The sequence below is a fragment of the Lissotriton vulgaris genome, chromosome 5 (genome assembly GCF_964263255.1).
Source record: "Lissotriton vulgaris chromosome 5, aLisVul1.2, whole genome shotgun sequence".
Lineage (NCBI taxonomy): Eukaryota > Metazoa > Chordata > Amphibia > Caudata > Salamandridae > Lissotriton > Lissotriton vulgaris.
The window spans coordinates 1,716,798,529-1,716,820,378 of record NC_141693.1 but is presented as its reverse complement, the minus strand read 5'-3'; the positions used below and the strand labels follow the sequence as shown (position 1 = coordinate 1,716,820,378).

The following is a 21,850-nucleotide window of genomic DNA, read 5'->3' as shown; positions in this document are numbered from 1 at the left end:
GTAACTTTACCCTCATTCCCACCTTATTATGCCTGCTAAAAAGTGTAGTTTTGTGATGTTCTTTGGTGATACAAATGCTTTTTCATTAAATATTTACACTAAAAAGTGTTTTAATATACATTTGAGAAACAATTGCAATGAATAGCCCCACAGAAGGCGAGGGACCGCGAAGCCTAAGTGAACCCGCCTTTTGTTCAATAGTTACAATCCCCGTTACGTTATGCTAATTTGCACTATTCGTATGATTAGTTCTGACAACTGCTTCCCTCCTTCAATCATATTGAACGCGCATAATATAAAAACATTGATTCGGCATGGTTCAATAGGAGCTCGTCAATTATTTGCTGTAGTATGAAGCTCTATTAAGAACTATCCGAATCAATAACACAAGATACTATCAACCAGGTATGTAACAGATTCTGGATGCTACTTCTAGTTATTATAGCCGAAAGCACTGCAGCTAATTTTACCAACCTCCAATTTCGTGATGCCATTTGTTTCGACACTGTCATTGGTCAAAGGGCGTGTGATGCAATGACGCTGTGCCTACGGCAATGCTGAAATGAAACCTCTGGATGATGGATAACGATCTACGTTAGAACACCACCAAGGCACCGCTTTCATAAGCTTACATCTTAATACATGAGTGATGCTAGTCCTTATGCTAGCAGAAAACCCTGTAAACAAAACCTAGGATTTCCATTACTTTGACCATTCTCGCTGGGGAAAAACAGACAAACAAAGATGCCTGCACCAGCTGCTAGTGAAGCAACCTCTACTTCACCACACTGGGAGCAATCATCTGAGTCAAGAACGAACTCTGAAATGACTTCTATACCAGCAAACTACCTGTGTCTCCTAAATTTTCCAAACATGGCTACCACAATATTAGCCACGGCTAACAGAACATCTCAAACTACTGCCACACTGATGCTACAGAAAATACACTAGCTTGATGAACCAGAGAAAGCATAGATCAAAACTCTAACCACCTTCCATTAGACACTGGGAGGCCAACAGTACATTGCACAAGAAAAACAGAAAATCCTGATTCAGACCACAGAGAATAGTCACTTCGCAGAAGACGTTCCTGCTGCCACTTCGGACCAACAATTGTAATTCAACCAACTAACAGAGATTGATCTGCCTTGAGAAAGCCCTGGCCTGCTGGCCCCTGGGCGAAACACGTGTCGGCTGTTCTTTGTCCCTGCACATGTCTTCAAATAAAGAAGAAAAGACTACCGCAAACGAGTGCTCAACTTTTTCTGCATATGTGACGTTCAGAACAAAGTTTGGGGATTCATTCACCCTATAAGTCTTTATGAACAAATAGAGCACAAAATCAATGACACATGTCAATACATTCCATTAGACACAGGAAGGCCAACAGTACATTGCACATGAAAAACAGAGAAAAACTGAAAATCCCGATTCAGACCACAGAGAACATTCACTTTGCAGAAGACGTTCCTGCTGCCATTTCGGACCAACAATTGTAATTCAACCAACTAACAGAGATTGATCTGCCTTGAGAAAGCCCTGGCCTGCTGGCCCCTGGGCGAAACACGTGTCGGCTGTTCTTTGTCCCTGCACATGTCTTCAAATAAAGAAGAAAAGACTACCGCAAACGAGTGCTCAACTTTTTCTGCGTATGTGACGACTAGAACAAAATTTGGGGATTAATTCACCCTATAAGTCTTTACGAACAAATAGAGCACAAAACAAATGACATATGTCAGTACCTTCAGGACACAGTAAGGCCAACAGTACATTGCACATGAAAAATAGAGAAACCACCACGAGGGAGAACTTTTTCTCCACCAGAGGCCCATCAAACATAACATCCCCCCCCACTACACCCCGCAATGAGAGAAAACTCCTCAACTTAAAGAACTGAAGACACTCCTATCCTGTCAATGTCTCTCTGGGACACACCCTGATTCTGCACACCTTGAGATCCAATGTCACAACGGAAAAGTGTGTGCAAAACATTTGCTGAGAGCACTACGCATACACTTAAGGACTGCCTGGTCACTAACTTAAACCAACACTAACATGTGTCACCCTCTGGCGTTACCACTATTTGAACTGGTACTAAAAACAATAAAATGGGTTGTACGTTGTGTGTTATCCATTTCCTGACGTTCTTGAAATTTATGCTTCCCCTTGCCCACATTATATTCATCTTGGGTGCCCTCTTTCTCATGCCGACTCAGCTTTTCGTTAGGTTGAAGGAAACACACAAGACCCTGGCAAGACGTCAGCATATTTTTGTTAAAGCGATCCCAGTGACGCTGAGCATCAGCTGCCCAACGTTAGCTCGCCCTTATCACTGTTCACCACTGGCGGAAGTCTAGGGGCATTACCCATAACCAGGCAAGGAAGTGATAAACACTGGCATAAGGATTGATGCCAACCTAATGCCCAGATAAGGACATTCTCTTGTGGTTGCTCCTACCACCTAAAATGATGTCATGGATCTTGGCTTGCTTGCTCCACTCTCACCGATTGACCCTTGTCAACAAGCTTGGACAATTGAGGAGGGACTACATACAGCAAGTGTGTCTAAGTAGGCGCGGCTGTAGAATCAATCTCCACATTTATTCATTCGTTTATGTAAGATGTCGTAAAGCATGGGTGATTCTCGGCTTTTAGAGCACTTTACAGTGCATATTAAAGCAGAAGGTTAATCCTATATTGACGTTGGCAGGTGTTCACACATTTTCTATTGCGTTTAAAGGGATAAAAATGCAGCAGTGAGGTTAGTATGTCACTCAAGGTATAGAGGAGGGCAGATTCAGAACAACAAATGGTAAAGCGGCTGAAGGAGGCAAGGGTATATTAATGGATACTTGCAGGAAAGGCTGATGAGGAACCAGGTTGAGGATTAACCACCAGAGTTCAAAACGACTGCGCTTTACATGATGAGACCGAGAGTAACACACTGCGTGTCAACACATCCAGATAAAAGAAAGAATTAACATGTGTAGCTCTTTGAATCGGATCAAAGCGCTGCACAATGCCTGTTTTTATGAATCTGCAAAAAAGAATAAATGAGTCCAGTGGCTGGCAGCCCATTAAAGGATCCAGCACAAATATATGTGCTTTTGGATCTATTTACATGGGATAAAGCCCCACGTCCTATTGGCGGAACCCTTTCAAATACAACCTAGTCAGCCACTAACTCCTTGTAAGGGCCTGAAAGTCTCAACACCCAACTTTGGACAGAGGGTTCTGGGTACCAGCAGAAAAGTAATGCAGCTCCCTTCCTTTCGCATTACGCAGAGAGGCAAACCACATATCCTACAATCCCCTAAAAGCATGGCTGTTCACCCTTTACCTTCAGTGTCGTATCTCATTCCCTGGTCTTCTACAGCGCAGTGAAATGACAACATGGTGTAAGCAACCTTAACGCAAACCCAAGGAATCTTCAATATGGCCGCGGGTCCCTGATCAGGCATCAATACCTACCTTCTGCTGTTCACTTTAAATTTGCATTAAAAGGATAACACACATAGCACAGTGGCAGGTGATCCCCTTGGCTTAGCACAAGAGCCCACCCCATTGGTCACCTGAATGCATTAACTTTAGCTCAGTGACGTGCGTCCTAAATTGACCCAGCGATCAGCAGGGACAGTTTCTCTTACCAGATGTGGAACAGCATAAATCCAGACCACATGTTCAGAGGCCAGAAAGAGAAGCTCATACAAGGGCCGCAAGCCTGCCCAGCAGTGAGAGACTACAACTGGTTTTAGTTAAACATGCACCTTTTACTAGCCACTAAGGAGTCCTGCAGCGTGGAATGTGTTGTGGGGCCAGCAGCCCACCTGTTGCATGTCATGGCGAATTGGTGATAAATTACCTTTTTCTACTTTGAAAATGTGCTGGAGCTGTTGCTGTGAGTGCAACCCACACCCCCTTTTTAGGTTTCTGAGCCCTTTTATGCTCTTGTTGAGTTCAAAGGATTGTGCAGACATTGTTTAACATTGTTTAACTCTCTTTGTCCTTTGTACTGGGGACAGGTACTCATCAAGGAAGCAGTCCCAGCAAAGCCCCATGCTCCAAGGAGCTCTTCGGTGAGTCCAAGTTCAAACCCTTTCCAGGACCATCCTGAGAGCCCAGAAGGGCAGTGCTAGAGGTGGCAGTCTGCCGACTGCTTTCCAAAGTACTCCCGTTGCTTAGTACTCTGCGACGCTGCTTATTCAGTGTCGCCACGGTCGGATTGGTAAGGAGGGCACTCGGGCAATGGGCTGCTATCTGAGTTGCAGCTGTGGGCCGCTTTTTTGGGCAGCGTGTTGGCTGATTTGGGCTGTGTCTGTGCTGCTCAGATGCCGCCAGCGGTCCAGTGGGGGCCTGAGTGGCCTTTCTAGAGGCAGATGGTCCTCCATTACCTCCCTTTTACCGAGGGGACAGAGGTGTCATTCCCGTCTCTCGCTGGGCCGACCCATTAATGTATGCAGATTGAGCAGGGGCAGTGGGACCCGAGCAGAAGTGGCCCCACGTATATTCAGGTGTGCTTCACCTTTGTGAACTAATCCATGCACAAGGAGTCCTGGCTACATTTGCATTCTTTAAAATTCAGTGAACTTAAGAAATCATGCCTCTCTTAGAGCACCCCCTCTTCCTTCCATTCATAATACTTAAAACACTATAGCAGTGTTTCGCGAAAATGCGCAGTCTGCAAATGCCTATTTTGGATCCCAGTCTAACCCTGAGTGTCACCACAGACTCATGCGAGTGAGTCTCCAGTTTCAGTACCCGCCATTAATAGTGCGAGTCTCTTGATGTCTCCATCACCAATGTTCTCCTCATGCTCACCGCCTGTCATCCCTATTTCTGCCTCAGCTCGGTGCATGCGTTGGGCTGTGCATCACCACGATGCAAATGCGTTTCAGCGTGATCTAATTTTCAGGGGGCGGCGAGTGCACTCCTTGATGTGTAGGCCAATTAACAAAAGCTTTCTCCTCCTACAACTATGCTAGCCAGGATAGATTTAAGCATAAATCCTTAAATGAGCGAACATGTTAAGCTTCCGCTAGAATTATAAATAGATGGTTCACACCATTTATGTTATCTTATGTTGTTGGTACTTGTACAGTACACAAGCTGTCACTGGTAGGCGACCAGTGCTTTTGGCAGTGACTTTCCGGACAACTCTGAGGGTTCCATCACAGACTCCGGTGTCTGAGTTGGCTTGTGAAGAGGTACAACGCTGGACCAGCCTACTTGAACAGCAGACTCAGCCACCCACCAGCTCCGCTCCGCCAGCCTCGCCCTCGCGGCTGTCCCCCGCATCCAACGAATGACCTCCGGCGGCAGATCCTTCTCCTACCTCGCTGCCAAGACCTGGAACACCCTCCCTAACCACATACGGCAGACCCAAGACCTACTCGCCTTCAGAAGACTCCTCAAGACCTGGATCGTCGAGCAGTAGCAGCACCCCCCCCCCTCCCCTCAGCGCCTTGGGACCCTCACGGGTAAGTAGCGTGCTTTACAAGTACCCTGATTGATTGATTGATTGATTACTATCGGTAGTAAGAAAGAGTAGCTTCCTATGTGAATTAAATGTCAGCTTTAACGAGCTGTGGGTGAATGTTCTTGTATTTTTACAGGAGGCCTGTACCGGAGCGTGGATGCATCTTCCAGGATGCCTAGTAAAGGTATGTAACAATTGGTGGTACCGGGTGATGAGGAGTGTGCTACAAGGTCTGAGGGACAATGGTTTCCTGCCACACCCCAAACCTCCTATCCTGTCACATTATATGAAGACTACGTTGATGAACAAATGAAGTACACTCACCCACTAATGTCCTAATTGAAGAGTTTGCAGGACTGAGTAATGTTCATCAGAGAGATGGAGTAAATTTCTTTGCCGCTCTGACAGATATCCTGTCTCCTAGATTTTGAGATGGCCAAAGAGGACATCTCTTAACATTGGCAGGTGCTGCCATCACAGCAGTTCCTGTCAATTTTGTAAACGTTTGATGGATGGTTCTGTTAAAGATGGTGGGCAGCCTTCAAACTTTTGCAAAGTTTTACTTTTTCAAAAACAAACTCCCAAAGCCGGAGTTTGTTTTTGAAAAAAGCAAAACTAATGATATCCACATAAAAAGAGATTTATCCAAAGCGGTGGAGGTCAATTTTGATGTTTTATGCCGCTCACTATTAGGTTTTAGTTGGCAGTAATTGAAAATAAAAGAAAATCCATCCGACCGGATACTCTAAATTGGGCTGTTGTCCTGTACTCTTTCAGGCCACCATAGCGGTATGTAGTTGGTACAGCCATAGTAGGCTCCATTGTCAACATACTGTTGGTCCGCCCACCTTTAAATCGGGGCCGATACCCCTGAGTTTGGTGTAGAGGGTATTCTGTCGCCATTGTGACATAGTACCCTCTTTGCCAAGTTCGACGTCAGGCCCCTTGTCATTTCATTGGGTGGATATTCGTGACACAAAACTCACCGAAGGCCCCAGCTCTTGCGATGCCCTGCTATTGGTCTCAGGAAGCCCACCCCTTGCTGGGGGTAACTTTCCCCAGAGGGTGTTGGACAGCACTCTCCTGGTTAGCATCCTGATGGCAGAAGATGCATAGCCACCTACTACATTCACAAAAATCTCCTGAGATTCCTACAATTACCAAGCAGATCTCCGAAACAGGTGAACACACGTGGGGTGAGAAAGGTACAGTATATTCAACTCATTATGTGCTAAATGTGAAACGACTTCTCTGGAAGGGTCCCAGCAAAGATCTTTTTCCCCATAACTATGAAATGACTGAAGGCTGGATCTGGGGAGCCTATGGCTGGGGTGATTCATGTTTTACACTGCACCCCCAGCAGCTGGCATCAAAGTGAATACATACAAGTTAGAGAGTATGCTTTTCTGAGAGTGCCCGGTGTGAGCTGAATCGACTCCTGGCACTTGGCCTGCAGGGCCAGAGCCATTCATTGAGGAGACTGTTGCTCCTGGTCTGCAGGGAGTGCTGAGAACCCCACAAGGTAGGAAACCGGCTCTGCTCAAGTGGTATGAAGACCACATGCTGTGAAGGCAGACCTCATAGTCTGTCCTCCATGTTGTCTCTCCGGGCAGGCTTGGCCTGGTACTGATGGGAGGCTCCCTGCACAATGACAGGCAGGGGGGCTCCCACTTCGTGGCCTCTCTCACCAGCGACACACTGTAGGATTTCCTCATGAGTGACAAGATGGATAGCTCACGGATCAGATTGCTTTTAGTGAGTATTAAATAGCTTCAAGTTTATGTTCTCCCTACGGGGCCAGGACACCGGATACTACGAATGGGATCTAAACAGGACCGCAAAGCTCCCTCAATCTCCAGCGGAAGCTGTGGTTCAGCATCCAAGTCCAAGCCGAAGGGAGGCAGCACAAAACACTAAATATAGTACAGATACCAGCAATGTAAATTAATGTGATTGTGCAGTGAAAGTTACAGATTTCAAAAAGAAAAATCACTTAAAATGCACATTAGTTATCAATCAATCAATAATTCTTTATTCCGCCAAACAGGTCGTAAAAGACATTGCGCAACAGACTAAAACAACCTCAATAAGAGAGAAAAGACCACAGTTCAGACATCGGTATAATAAAAAAATTGGTGGTGCAGCAGGATAATTCGCCAATAAATATCGGCAAACAGAGATAAATACATAGTGTATTCATGTAAGTAATTAAGCGTACAAATGATCAATGCTAAAACCACTAAAAACAACACTAAAAACAATGGGCCCGATTCACAGAGTGAACTTAAGACTCAATCCTAAACTTACTACTATTTTGGTATTCACAGAATGCACTTACTACTTTTGGCATTCACAGAATGAACTTACTACTTTTGGTATTCACAGAAATTAGGATTTTGTCTTAAGTTTGTCTTAAGACAGACTTAAGACAGACTTAAGACAAAATCCTAACTTCTGTGAATACCAAAAGTAGTAAGTTCATTCTGTGAATGCCAAAAGTAATAAGTTTAGGATTGAGTCTTAAATTCATTCTGTCAATCGGGCCCAATATGCAGATAAAAAAAGAATCAGGGCGTGCCAAACATGATAAAAGAATTCATCACAACCTTGAATAATAAATTAGCCTTCCATCGTTCTCCTGGCTCTGATAGCAGCTTTTAAAAAAAAGCATATTCTAAAACAGATGATCAAGATGTTTAGCAATTGAAAGTGCTGTAACACTTCATTGCACCTGCGATAACTACGATTTTTTAACAGAGGCCCAAGAAGGTGCGTGTGTGCATTTTTATAATAGGCACAAAAAAGCATATAATGTAACAAGGATTGTTCAGAGAGGTTATCACATGGGCAAAATGTTGCAGAACTCCCCAAATTAAAACAAGGGCCAGCAAAACACAAAAGACGCCATCTAGTGCGAGACCTGAACCCAAAAGGCATAGATTGCTCCCAATGAGTTAGTTCAAGGCCAAGATACAAAACCGGCTCAGGAGAAGTGAGCATCCTGTATTAATGTAACACTGTCCTTCTTGTACTTTCTGAAGTAAATGTTCTTTTCTCACAAAACTGAAGATATGAACGCTTAACCAGTAATTTAACCTCTTCTTTACGGCTGTGGGCAACAAAAAGAGGGAAGACAACCTCAAGGCCTCCGAAGTATCAGAAACGTAACTCAGCCAGGGAATGGCACATCCTTTGTCCAAGGCAAGACAGTGCAAGATAATGTCCCTGCTTAATTTGGCATGGGGGTCTACCCAGGTACCAATTCAAGGCAATAGAGATGTCAAACGGATTGTGTTCTCGATGCATTGCTGATCACGCTCTGCATGATTAATATAACTAGAAGATGTTGGGGAATGGCATAACGTCCTGTGATAAATACGATTTCCCTCAGTCTCAAGGAAAAAAGCTTTGGGGTATCCCCAGACCCCTGCCCCGTATACTGCTCCAGGGATATATTGGGCATTGTACATTTTTAACAAGGGAGACTTGTTACCATTAGTTAAATCGTAACAGCTCAAGCGAACACAATGGCTCACTGTTGTCCTAAGGACTCTTTGAGCACCACGGATAGCTTTGTCCTGTCCATGGTGCTGAAAGTCTTTATAATAGGAATCTATGGTTAGGGAGGGGGGTTATGAAAAGATGTGGACATAAGGGACACAGTCCTGCCCTTTCTAATGTTTCATGGTTCTATTGGGCTTCCGTGCTGTGTAACCTTGAGACAGTCCAAAGACTGTGCAAACACCTTATTTCTGTATATTACTTTGATTTTGCTACATCAAGATCAAGTATTTCTGATTCATCCTGGGCTTCTAGACATGTGCCTGTGGGGTCACTGGCCATCGCGCTGTGATGGTCGGGGGAGATCACACAGCAAATGGTCTATTATCTTAGATCCTTACAGTCGCAGTCAGGATTGTCCTGTGTCTCTGGGGTCTCTGCGGGCTCAGGAACCTGGTAGTTGTGGTTATAAACAGCAAACAGTTCCCATGTCTCGATTCCTGATGGTCAGTCTTTGTCCAGTACTCTGGTAGTCACTGATGGATCAGTGACTTTGTTGTAAGAGTCAAGGACCACCAAAGAGTCAAACCGGACCATCTCTTGGCCTAGGATGCTTGTAATTCGATTATGGTCCCTACTGAAGTCTCTCCGCCCTCTGCAACTTCATGCTTTAGGCCATGGCATGCAGAGGGTCTGCAGATGAAGGGGGCTTGGAAATTCAGATACTGTACAGGTTTTGGACCTCAATGTTGCATGAGGCCGGCCATATTCCATAGCGCACACTCACAGTCGTTCTTGTTTAACATTTCCCCGGCATCAAACCTGTTTGGGGCATGTGACCCTGGAGGCATCTTTGTTTGGAGGGGTTGCTGAGCCGAGACTCTTGCTGGGTCTCCAGAGCTTCTTTGCGAGATGAGGCTTCACAGCTTTAGGAAGGCTGGTTAGGTTGGTCATAGGACTCTGGTGTTTCTTTTCAATGGGGCTTGCTGGTAGGTGGGCAGGCAGCAAGTCCAAACTCTGTGGGGCTTGTTAAGTCCTCTTATGTCCCTAAGATGAATCAAATTCTTGGGTCAAGAGGGTCAGCACTTATAGAGTTGGGGGGCTCTGGGGCAGCCACAGCTCCCAGTCAAGAACGAACATCGCCAAAACTACCTACACTCCTCATAGCTGCAAACTAACTGCGATTCTTCTGTTCAGATCAGCTGGCAGAGGCTATACTACCGTGACTATCTTCACCAATGGCACAGTCCTCATACAAGCCAACAATGATAACCTGGAAGCTTTTGACTCCTTATTTCCCTCTCTCAAGTCAGCCCTCCCTACCCCTCCGCACCTCGCCTCAACACCCTCACCGACCACTCCCTCAGTTGACAGAGAAGACCTCGACACGCCCCTTATCGATTCACATACAGCCCGCCAGGCTCCCCCTTCCCCCCACCATATCTCATCCCCCTCGCCCACCCATCCACCACCAACAGGAATCCCAACTCTCACCCCCTACCCCGCCCTCTAACCACCTCACCCCCCCAGCCACAGCCACCGACCACCGCCTAGGACAATTACCTCCCTGCCAACAGGCAGTCCCCAGCCAACGAGCCTCCCCTCTAGTCTCCCCCCAACTCTCAAACCTCCCCTGTCTAATCCTCCTCCTGTCCCTCTCCCTATCTCTCTCATGTCTAAACCCCCCCCTAGCCCTCTCCCCACACCTCCCCCTCCCTCTATCCTGATCCCTATCTCGCAACCCATTCTCTGAAACTATAACACGCTCGGCCCCACCACAGCTGCTCACAACCCCCCCATTGACTCCATAACAAAGCGGCTCACAGCCCTTGAAAACCAGGTCGACACTATCACCCAAGGCTTAATAGAAATCCATTTTAACCTCAGTATAGCCTGCAAACCCCACAAACCCCCTCTCCGAACCCCCCTCCTCGCCAACGCCAACATCACCCAGGGGCCCACAGTAGCCCTCAATGCCCACCCGATCGATCCCTATCCCAAGGACCTTGTTTCCAGTCCCAAAAAATCCGAACCCTCCAGAGCCCCATGCACCAGGCCCCCGACCACTATCTCTTCTCACTCCCTAGCAGGCTCAAAACACCTGACCACCAGACCGCGCAGATCAGAAGCTCCTATGTCAGACAGAGAAGCAGCCTTACTAGCCACTACCTACGACCCTCCCATCTCAGTTTCACCTAAATCTACAATCCAAGTAATCACGAGCTACCGGAAAGACCTACCCACCCTCAAACGACAGAGATTACCAGTCCTCACCGCTATACCTAGAGAGGCTAAAGACAAAACCACCAGCAATCAGGAGAAAATCACCAACTGCCTCCTAATCAACTGCAGATCGGCCTCACTACATGCAACAGACTTAGCCGAAGCTATCCTCACACACGACATTGACGTTGCGTTCCTCATGGAGACCTGGCTAAACAAGGCATCTCCTCCCTGCCTAGACATGCTGGTACCACCTGGTTTCTCCCTCATCTCCAAAGACAGGATAGAACAACGAGGATGTGGGGTTGCTATCATCCACAAGGACAGCTGGAGCATCACAGAAACCTCGTCCTTCGAGTACAACTCATTCGAATGTCTATCCGCTGTCATCAACATCAAAACCAAAGACAACGACTCTCTACTGTGTCATCTACTCTATCACCCCCCGGGCAGAAACAACGAGTTTGGAGATCAACTATCCAACCTGATTGCACAAGACGCTCTCGGTGATTCCAACAACATAATTCTTGGTGATCTGAATCGCCGATGGAACGAAATCCATAACCCTCTAATGAGATCTCTATCCAGCCTCCTCGCCGACAACAACCTTACTCAACATTGCACTGAGGAGACACACTACAAAGGAGCCATACTGGACGCCATCATCGCACAAAAGAACTCAATCACGGTCAAGCACATACTACCTGTTGACTGGTCAGATCATCATTTGATCTTATTTCACATCAATCACCCCATCATCCCGCTTAAACCTCCCCAAGACCCCCCCCCAATGGTCAAGAAACCTCTCCCAAGTACCCCAAGACATTCTAGAAGGTCAACTAAGTTCACTTCTTCCAGACAACTCTCTGCACCTCTCGACCAATGACCTCATCGACCACTACAACTCCAAGCTAGTCCCCATTCTCGATAATTTAGCTCCACTAAAGCTCAAAAGAAGCCGTGCCACCCCTTCTAGAACCTGGTTCAATGCGGACCTCAACGCAGAAAGAAGATCCTTGAGAGCCAAAGAAAGAAGGTGGAGAAACAACCCAACAGCCATCCTTCGCTTACAACTAAAAACAGCACGCAGGAAATACAAAACCATATCAAAAACAAGAAATCCAGCTTCTTCCGAGAGGTACTAGCCAATTCCAAAAACAGACCTAAGGAGCTCTACAACATAATCAGACATCAAACATCCAAGCCTCTGCCCTCACCCCTGCAGGCGTCCAAAGAACTATGCGATAACTTCGCCACCTTCTTCAACGATAAAGTCTTAAAAATCGAATTATCTCTAGACATCAACAACTTACACCTCCTGAAGAACAACGCGGCCATCCCACAGGCCCTACCATCCGGCTCCTCCCCCTCTGTTGGCTAAGCTTTCACCACGTGCAGGAAACTGAGATAATCTCGTTGATCTCGACCTCCAAACCATCAGCTCACATCTCAGACCCCATTCCTCCCTCACTAATCAAAAAAATGAAGCTCACCTTAGCACCTATCTGGGGCAAAATCATAAACAGCTCCCTACAAAGCGGAGTGGTCCCCGACTGTCTAAAAATGGGACAAGTCACCCCTTTGCTGAAAAAACCCGGTCTTGACTCTACTGACTTGAACAATTTCAGACCAATATCTAACCTCCCTCTACTAGGCATGGGCGGATTTTGCGGATTGGCAATCCGCGAATTTGCGGATTTGCGAATTTGCGGATTGCGAAAATCCGCAAAATCCACGAATCCTCGCGGATTTTTTTGTTTTTGTGTTCGCACGGGTTTCTGCAAGTTCGCGAGGGTTTTGTACAATTTCGCAAATTGCGAACTTGCAGAAACCCGTGCGAACACAATGTGCCTGCTCATGTATGTACCTCTTGTGTGTATAAAAGGTCAGAGAAAGATCAGTTCAGCAGATGAAGAGAAAGAAGCTCCTGGTCACAGGAACAGCACGGGTATTGCGCTCGTGAAAGTCAAGGATGTAAAGTCTATCCAGCATCACAGCTGATTTTCCACGGTAGATTTGGGAAGAAGGCACACCTGTCCAGCCTCGACGACGCTCACGATTGTTTTTGGGCTAATGAATGAGTCACTGAATTTGAGCATCAACTAGTTTGAGCGACCATGTGTGTGTTACTATGCAATCGCCCCGAAGGGCGCAGGGGTCCCTTGAGTGAGCTGTAACTATTTTACAATGGCGCCAGCAAGCTGCCAGCGCAGTTGTAAAATAGTTACGAAGTTAGCTTGCACAGGAAGCACTTAGATCAAATAAAGCAGCACCTGCTTCGTTTTATCTAGTGGTTCCTGTGCAAGCTAACTTTGTAACTATTTTACAACGGCGCTGGCAGCTTGCTGGTGCCATTGTAAAATAGTTACATGAGTGGGGGTTCAACTTTTGAACCCGTTACGTCCGTGGATTTTTTTTTGCGGATTTTGCTGGAAATCCGCAAAATTCGCGGATTGCGGATTTCCCAAAAATCCGCAAAATCCGCAGGCGTAACGGATTTCCCGCTCACATCTACCCTCTACTCGCCAAAACACTGGAACGATGCGTTCTCCTGCAATTGACTCATCATCTGGATAACATCAATCTCCTATACCCCCTCCAATCCGGCTTCAGACAAGGCCGCAGCACAGAAACCGCGATGCTGAACATCATAGACGACATTCACGGTTCCCTTGACGCTGACAAGTGCTGCCTCCTCATACTCCTTGATTTATCTGCAGCTTTCGACACGGTGGACCATAAGCTCCTCATCAAGACTATGCAAGTAAGAGCTGGCCTCGGCGAGGTAGTTCTCGAGTGGTTTTCCTCCTTTCCACACAACCGCTCGCAAATAATAAAAATGAAGAACTTCACCTCCGAATCCCAGCAAGTCAACAAGGGTGTCCCCTAAGGATCAGTACTTTCTCCTCAGCTCTTCAACATCTATATGGAACCACTCGCCAAACTACTCAGGAATGCCAATATCCACTTCCACCTCTACGCGGATGACACACAGATCTACCTGGAAACCTCTTCACTTAACGACATCCACAGACTAAATGCTGTCTTAAATGATGTTCAAGATTGGCTGACAAAGAATCACCTGAGACTCAATCCCGACAAGACCGAAACTCTTCTAATCTCAAACAAAGAAGACAACCCTCAAATCATCAAGTGGCTGAAGTCGATCGATGCTCTTAAAGGTTCTCTCATGCTAGCTGATTCAGTAAAATCTCTAGGTTTCACCCTAGACCCCAAACTAACCTTGACAAACCACATTAAGAACTCGGCAAAAAGTGCATTCTTTAACTAGCCACGCAATCTCTAGTTCTATCTAGACTGGACTATGGGAACTCAATCCTAACAGGCATCCCCAAATCACACTTGGCTCCATTAAAAACAACATTGCATGCGGCAGCAAGAATGATCACAGGATGCAAAAAATCTGACCACATTTCCCCTGCACTCAGAGAACTTGAATGGCTCCCGGTGGATATGCGTAGCACCTTCAGAACGGCCTGCCTAACCCACAAGGCCCTCCACACCGGAAAACCAGAATACTTGGCAAACAAACTCACAAAAGCTGGCCAAAGTAGAATCTTGAGAAGCTCTAACTCCCTGCTGCTCATCATACCAAAAACCAGAAAGAAGAAAACTGCGGACTGCTCCTTCACAGGAAATGCCCCCAAAATATGGAACTCTATCCCCCCGCATATCAGAACCATACCGTCCTATGCGGAATTCAAGAGCCAACTCAAATCCTTGTTCCTCATCCATTCCCTAGGTCCTGGGTAACTAGGATCAACATCCATCCCCAGAACTATGTGATATCTCTGTATCCTATTACCAAGAAGTCCTACTGTACGAACTTCTCCTCCCCCCTAATTGTCATTCGATGATCGCCTTTATTTGTTATGTGTCTTTTTGTTCACCTTTTCATTCCTTTTACTGTAAAGCGCTCTGCTACCTTCGGGTCTTGTTAGCGCTATAGAAAACTTCTAAATAAAATAAATAATAAATAATTATTTGATTTCCTCACTACGAGAAACACAGATTAGGCAATTTTCCACTGCTTCCTCGGGGGCAAGGGGAATGATCTGCATTAGAGGACGCTTTGTGTGTTCCAGCCAGCCCTTACAGAAGGAGAAGAACACTCCTTTTGTGGGTGCTGCCACTTACAGCAGTGGTGGCTCAGGACAACTGGGCCAGTACACTATGGTCTTGGGTTCCTGAAAATGAGCCACTGACGCCGAAGCAATACAGTGATCTAAAAGGTATTTCACTCCTGTGTTAGGGCTGATACTCAGCCACCGCCTTTGCACAGGCTTGAAATCTGCAGGGCACAATGCATCACCAGAAGAACTTTAGCCATAAGCTATGACATATGTTGTGCTATATCTAGTTAATAAGACATTTAACACATATGTTTGATTGGAAAATGCTTCCAAAATCAAATTTACAGCATATAGGCAACCTGGAATGAAAAGCCCATGAATCTTGCGCAGGCACGCTTTTCTATGTTTGACAATGTTAGAATGCACTCTAAGCCTTAAAGGAGGATACTAAGTAAGGGGCTCACTTCCTATAAGTGAGCTCGGCCTGAATCTCCTGGCTCAGAATTATGGTGAGTTTTCTTGCTTCGTTTTGTGCAAAGCTAGCGGGATGTATGTGTTCAAAAATGCCACATATATTTTTCTCACATTGCTTCAGCAAGAAAGAGCTTTCCATTCTATGCTGAATGTGTGTGGTGTCTGTTGCTTTGAAGAAGAAGAGCGGTGGGATTAGGAGCCAATCTTTAAGCAGTTCCTGCACCCGTGGCTCCAGGGGGAACGTAAAGAAGGCTGAGACTGCAGTTCCTATGGAACTGCACTCTCAGCCTTCTTTACGGTGTCTGTTGCTCCCATGTTTTCTAATATTTCTAACAGAAGCATTGTTTTCAACTTTGTGTTGCAAACCTAGGTTCCAAGAGGATTAGCCCCCACCTGCTCTGATGACGTCTTTAGGACAAAAAGGCAAAAAAGCGCTATGCAGTTGGGTGCTGGGTAGAGAGAAGGACTAGTTAATGGGCAAGATGCTGTCAAACAGGACACTGAATTGAATATTTTCTAGCATAGAGGTATGCACTTGGTAACGGCACAGCAATAATACATGCACAAATTATATGTACAGAACCTATCACACCAACAGAAATTATTCAGCAGAAAAATTATTGCAATATTTCAATTCACAAAATTAATACAAGTCAAGTAGAAATTGTGATTCATTTAATCTTTGAGGCTTTCCCCAAGACCAGCCAACACGTGTTTCGTCGATTGGGCAGGAACCCACGACTTCATCAGGGCTGGGAAAAGATACAATACAGAGAATATTGGAATTGCGAGATACATTATCTCATGATCATCAAATATACATCAAGTAATTGTATTTACATAAAAGCAAGTGAGAGACAACATTTTACATCTTCATCTCTAGTCACCCCACACACCCCACAGTTCGATTAAGCAGACCCGGCACTGGCACTCACTGAATGAAGCACAATACGGGTTAGAAAATGCTGGGGTGAGCACAACACCATTGAATTTCTGTAATTTAGCACCACAAACATAATTGAGACTTTCACGAACTGTGGGGTATTCTACCATCTCTCTGAAATGAGAGATTTTCACCCTTTTTTCTACGGGAGATTACTGATATTCTCCCACCTCCTTTTTCTCTCCAAACGCACGGATCATATGACTAGAGATGAAGATGTAAAATGTTGTCTCTCACTTGCTTTTATGTAAATACAATTCCTTGATGTATATTTGATGATCATGAGATAATGTATCTCGCAATTCCAATATTCTCTGTATTGTATCTTTTCCCAGCCCTGATGAAGTCGTGGGTTCCTGCCCAATCGACGAAACACGTGTTGGCTGGACTTGGGGAAAGCCTCAAAGATTAAATGAATCACAATTTCTACTTGACTTGTATTAATTTTGTGAATTGAAATATTGCAATAATTTTTCTGCTGAATAATTTCTGTTGGTGTGATAGGTTCTGTACATATATACTGAAATCTGTGGATTACTGGTGGGTAAGGATGACAACCCATGCCTAGGCACCCAACAACACATAAAACTACTAGTGTAGGTGATAAAATCAGCCTATATACTGTTAAGCGCCATAACCGCCAAGATCAGTCATCCTTCTAATCCTCATAACATGCACAAATTAAATGAATGGAGCCACAAGGCGACTGGGGGGGTTTCAGACTAACAGGGTGAAATGTGTGATGAACAATGTTTGGGGCGTATCTTGTATTCCCTCTTAAATACTAATTGTAAAATATCAGCATTTGTATGTGTATTGATTTTCTTAGTGCATTGTAAGGTTCTTTTATTTTTCACCTATAGAGTAAAAGATTCTCTGACAGGTTTGTTGTGTTCCAAGCACCCCTAACTGTTGGCACTGTGGGCGAGACATATTGGTTTTGTCAATGCTTGTTGTACTTAAGAGATAGCAAAGAATGCCTTTGCCCAATTGTGTTATATGGGTCAGTATGGGGTTCTTTTTAACTTTAAAGCTTAAATCTGGGGGGAGGAGCCAAGATGGCGGCCGGGACGGACGTTTGAGCTCCCGGCTCCGTGGACCGTCCGGCTTCCTTCGATAATCCTGAACAATCCTCCTGTCCTGCGCCGCTCTACCGCCGCGGATTTCCGGCACTGAAGCGATTGGCGTTCTCCTGACACCTTTGTCGGCTGGTTTGGTAGCAGACTCGGTGATTACTTCGACCTCCGACGCTTCCCCCGGTCCCTGCGTAGATGGCCGCCACCGGACGCCGAGGGATGTAGACGGCGAGCTGGGCTGCAATACTGTGGGTGATCGCGGGGGTGAAAACGCTGGCTGTGCGACTGGAGTCGGACCCTTCCATCCGGGTCGGACTCCCCCTCGCGCTGACGGTGGCGTAGACGACGCTGGAGCCCTCTAACAGTAGCTCTCCTCCGCCACCCTGAAGAGAAGCGAGCGGACTCCATTTTGAGGTGTCTTCCCGCGGTGAACGGCTGGCTTTCATGTAACCGTGGGGCGCTCTCGCCCTGTGCAGTTCCCGAGTGGTGCACGGAGCTTTTCTGGGGACTGCATTCTTGTATCTCCGGTCTACATGGTTTCTTGACTCGCCATTAATTGCCCGCATTGGAGATGACAATGGCGCCTGCTCATCGTGCTGAGACGCGGACTGTCCCTGGGTTCGCAGTGCCTGCGCGCCCTTGTGCCCCGGAGCTGATTGCCGCATCGAAGGAGCAGAGGGAACGTGCGGATCGCTGCTTGATACTGAGAGACCCGACCTGTGGGGATGTATTGGCCGCCCTCGTGGCGTTAAAAGTGGAGATGCAGAGTACTGGCCGGGCGCTGACCCGGAGACTCGATGAGGCACTGTCTGCAACGGGACGTTCCCGGCTGGAGGATCCCCCGCCGCCCATGTATTCTTCTGGAGGTGAAACACTGTTGCAGAGCGAAGGGACGGTGGCGCGGAGTCCTCTTGGCTACATTGTATCGCGTCAACCCATCGACACGGATACAGTTGCGGAGACACCCTTCGTTTTGAACGCTGTGACTTTGCCTCTGAGCTACCTGTCGAGACCTAACTTTACACTTCACTTGCCAGATGTTACCCAGGCTGCACCTATCGTTGGTACTTCTGTGGCATGTTGCTGCTGGGTTTGGGACCCCGCGGTACGATACGTCTTCATTGTCCCCTTTCCTCGAGAGCGGCCATCTTGCCTCTTTGTCCTGGCTGAAGGTGACTCGCAGCAATGGACGGGCCTGAACCACATCTGCCGGTCCAGACAGGGGTGATGGCATGCTCGTTGCCGCTTTGATTGGACTGGCTGGCGGGGACTTGGACTGACACACGTTTTGCAATATTGGCTGAGTAGTTTTTTTTTTTGTTTTTTTTTTTGATATCCTGTGTTTTTGCTACATGTCGCTGTGATTTCACCTCCTGTTTCCCTTTTCTGCCGGGTCGAGGACTTGTGAAGTGCTGAGGTGCTGGGTGGTATTGATTCGGGACCACCGGGTTTACGGGGGTCCTTTGATACTGTATTGTACTTGGCGCAGGATATATGGGCGGCGCGGGAGTCCGGGAGTTCGATTGTTGGGTGGGCTCCTCCCCCCCTTTTCTTTTTCCTGGGAGTAGTAGGGTAGTGCACTCTTCCTTTTCTCCCTGGGTTCAATCGTGATCTTATGGTCCTTTTTCCTCTCTTCTTTTCTTACTTCTACATTTCGGGTTCTTCTGGGGCGACAGACACGTAGCTAGGGGGGGGGTAGGCCATAGCCTCGGCATGCGTGTAGGGTGGGGGGTCTTCTTTGGTAAGTTTTTATTTCTATGGGCCTTCTTTTTCTTTCTCCGTCCTTTTTCTTATGTCTTTTCTAGGGTCAGTGGTGGGGACTGGTGTTAGGAGGGTAGCGGCTGGGAGGCACATCTCGCTGCATATCTATATCCTGGTATTACAGTTTCGTGCCGCCATTTTAGATGTGTTTACTGTTAGTGGACTCTCCTGTTGGCTGTTACCCATTTATTATATGATCGTCTGTACTGTACACTGATCCGTACTAGCTTCTGTATCTCCTTACATATAAAATTATTTTAAAATTAACCTTACTGTCTCCTGCCACTCGGTGCACGTAGATTTATTGTAACATGGGTCGTATGCTTTTATGTGCTGCCGTGTCACCGAGTGGACGTATACTTTGCAATCAAGCTTCAGAAGTGTTGTGGCCGGCCGGATGGTTGTGGGCCCGTATTTGTACTGTACAAAGTGCTTAATAAAGGTTTTCAAAAATTAAAAAAAAAAAAAAAAAAAAAAAAGCTTAAATCTGATTTTCTTCATTTATGTGACTTTTTTTAATGAACCTGGGCCCGATTCACAGAATGAACTTAAGACTCAATCCTAAACTTACTACTATTTTGGTATTCACAGAATGCATTTACTACTTTTGGCATTCACAGAATGTACCTACTACTTTTGGTATTCACAGAATGAATTTAATACTTTCGGTATTCACAGAAGGTAGGATTTTGTCTTAAGTTTGTCTTAAGACAAACTTAAGACAGACTTAAGACAGACTTAAGTTAGGATTTTGTCTTAAGTGTGTCTTAAGTTTGTCATAAGTCTGTCTTAAGTCTGTCTTAAGTCTGTCTTAAATCTGTCTTAAGTCTGTCTTAAATCTTAAGTTGACTGACTAGTTGTTGCACACATGCATTTTCTCAGGTGACGCCCTGGTTGCTTGAGCCACGCTAGAGAGAGGGAGTCAGGGATTTTGGGTAGAGCATCATGCTCCTGCGTTTAAGCGGAAGAGCTTTGGCGCACTGAAGTGCCCCCAGAGAGAAGAAGAAAATGGTACTGAAGGTAAGCGCCATGACTGGGCCACGGCTGCTGCTGACTGGTAGCAGCAGAGAGAGTAGGGTACTTTCAATTTAAAAGTGCACACGTCTTTTTGGACAGCTGTCTTGCAACGGCCAGCCACACAAGCGTATTTTAAACCTCTCTAACCCACATGTCCAAAGACAGCTAGGTCAGGGAAAGGCAAAGCCTCCAGAGCAATGTGGAGCGCCGAGTGAGGCCACTTCCACCAATCCTAGCACTGCTCTCATGATCTTGAGAGCAGCACTAGGATTGGTTTGGGAGTTTGGAGCCTGCCTGCTTCAGGAGACGTCAGGCGCGCAAGCAGGTAAGTGCGTTTAATGTAAAAAAAAATCGGAGGGATCCCACCAATCACCACAGCGTCCCTTGTAAACACATGCCTGAGTACCACACAGCTTTGTTAATGAATGATAGACTCCACATGAAATCCCTCCTGTGACAGCACTCTGATCCTTAAATCACTCTAGTTCATTTGCTTGAACCCACTGCAACCCCTTTCCTCAGTGCAGAACTCACCGCTTTTGGCATCGAACCTCCATGCTGGTGTAGTGCCCGGTGTCACTGGGCCCATGTCACTGGCCAGCGGGATGGACAGGTGCACTGGGCCGGAAAGCTGGACCTCGGTTCCGTTCCCAGTGAAGAGATGGACGCTAGCGGCTGCTATGGGGGCCAGCTCCACCCAGCTGCTGTTTGCTGCAAAGAAGAACAGCCACTGTCATGTGAGTGGGATGATGATGAATGCCCAGGAACTCACTTCCTCAATACCGAAACATCTCTACAGACAGATTATACTTTCATCCCCATCTAACTTCTCGTTCTTGTAGGCCGCATCAAGTGTACGTAACTTTAGAGCGCTCCTTGGCAAAGACCTCTCCTTGGTCTGCAGGTAAATGCAGTGAAGGAAAATGCATTCTACCAATGCAATGGCATTTATAACAGTCTCCCAAAAAAGATATCGCCCAAGTTTCAAAGAGCCAATAATCATAAGCCTGTAGAATAGTTGATCTCTGATGCGATAATTGCACTATGCCTGCCCTGACATCCATCCGCAGGCTCCTAACCAAAGAGAGTTTGGAAGTCAAGACATTATCCATTGCACAAGCCGCAGCACTGCTGAGCCTCAGGTGATATGTCTATGATCGTCCAGCCTTACCAAGCTCCTAGAAGCCTTAAGAGGCTTCCTTTACATTAAGCATCTATACGATCCATGGTACAAAATATTCAGTTTGAGCACCACCCTATAGAACACCCTCAACATCACCCTAAC

The 21,850-nt window shown here is 46.4% G+C and overlaps 1 protein-coding gene across 1 annotated transcript in view; it reads right to left on the bottom strand.

Moving 5' to 3' along the window:
- FAM171A2 (family with sequence similarity 171 member A2) overlaps positions 1-21,850 on the bottom strand; it is a 225,319-nt gene that overhangs the window by 58,846 nt on the left and 144,623 nt on the right. Inside the window, exon 5 of the mRNA XM_086923898.1 lies at positions 21,100-21,276. Coding sequence (XP_086780024.1) covers positions 21,100-21,276 — 177 coding nt within the window. The remainder of the gene's footprint in view (positions 1-21,099; positions 21,277-21,850) is intronic.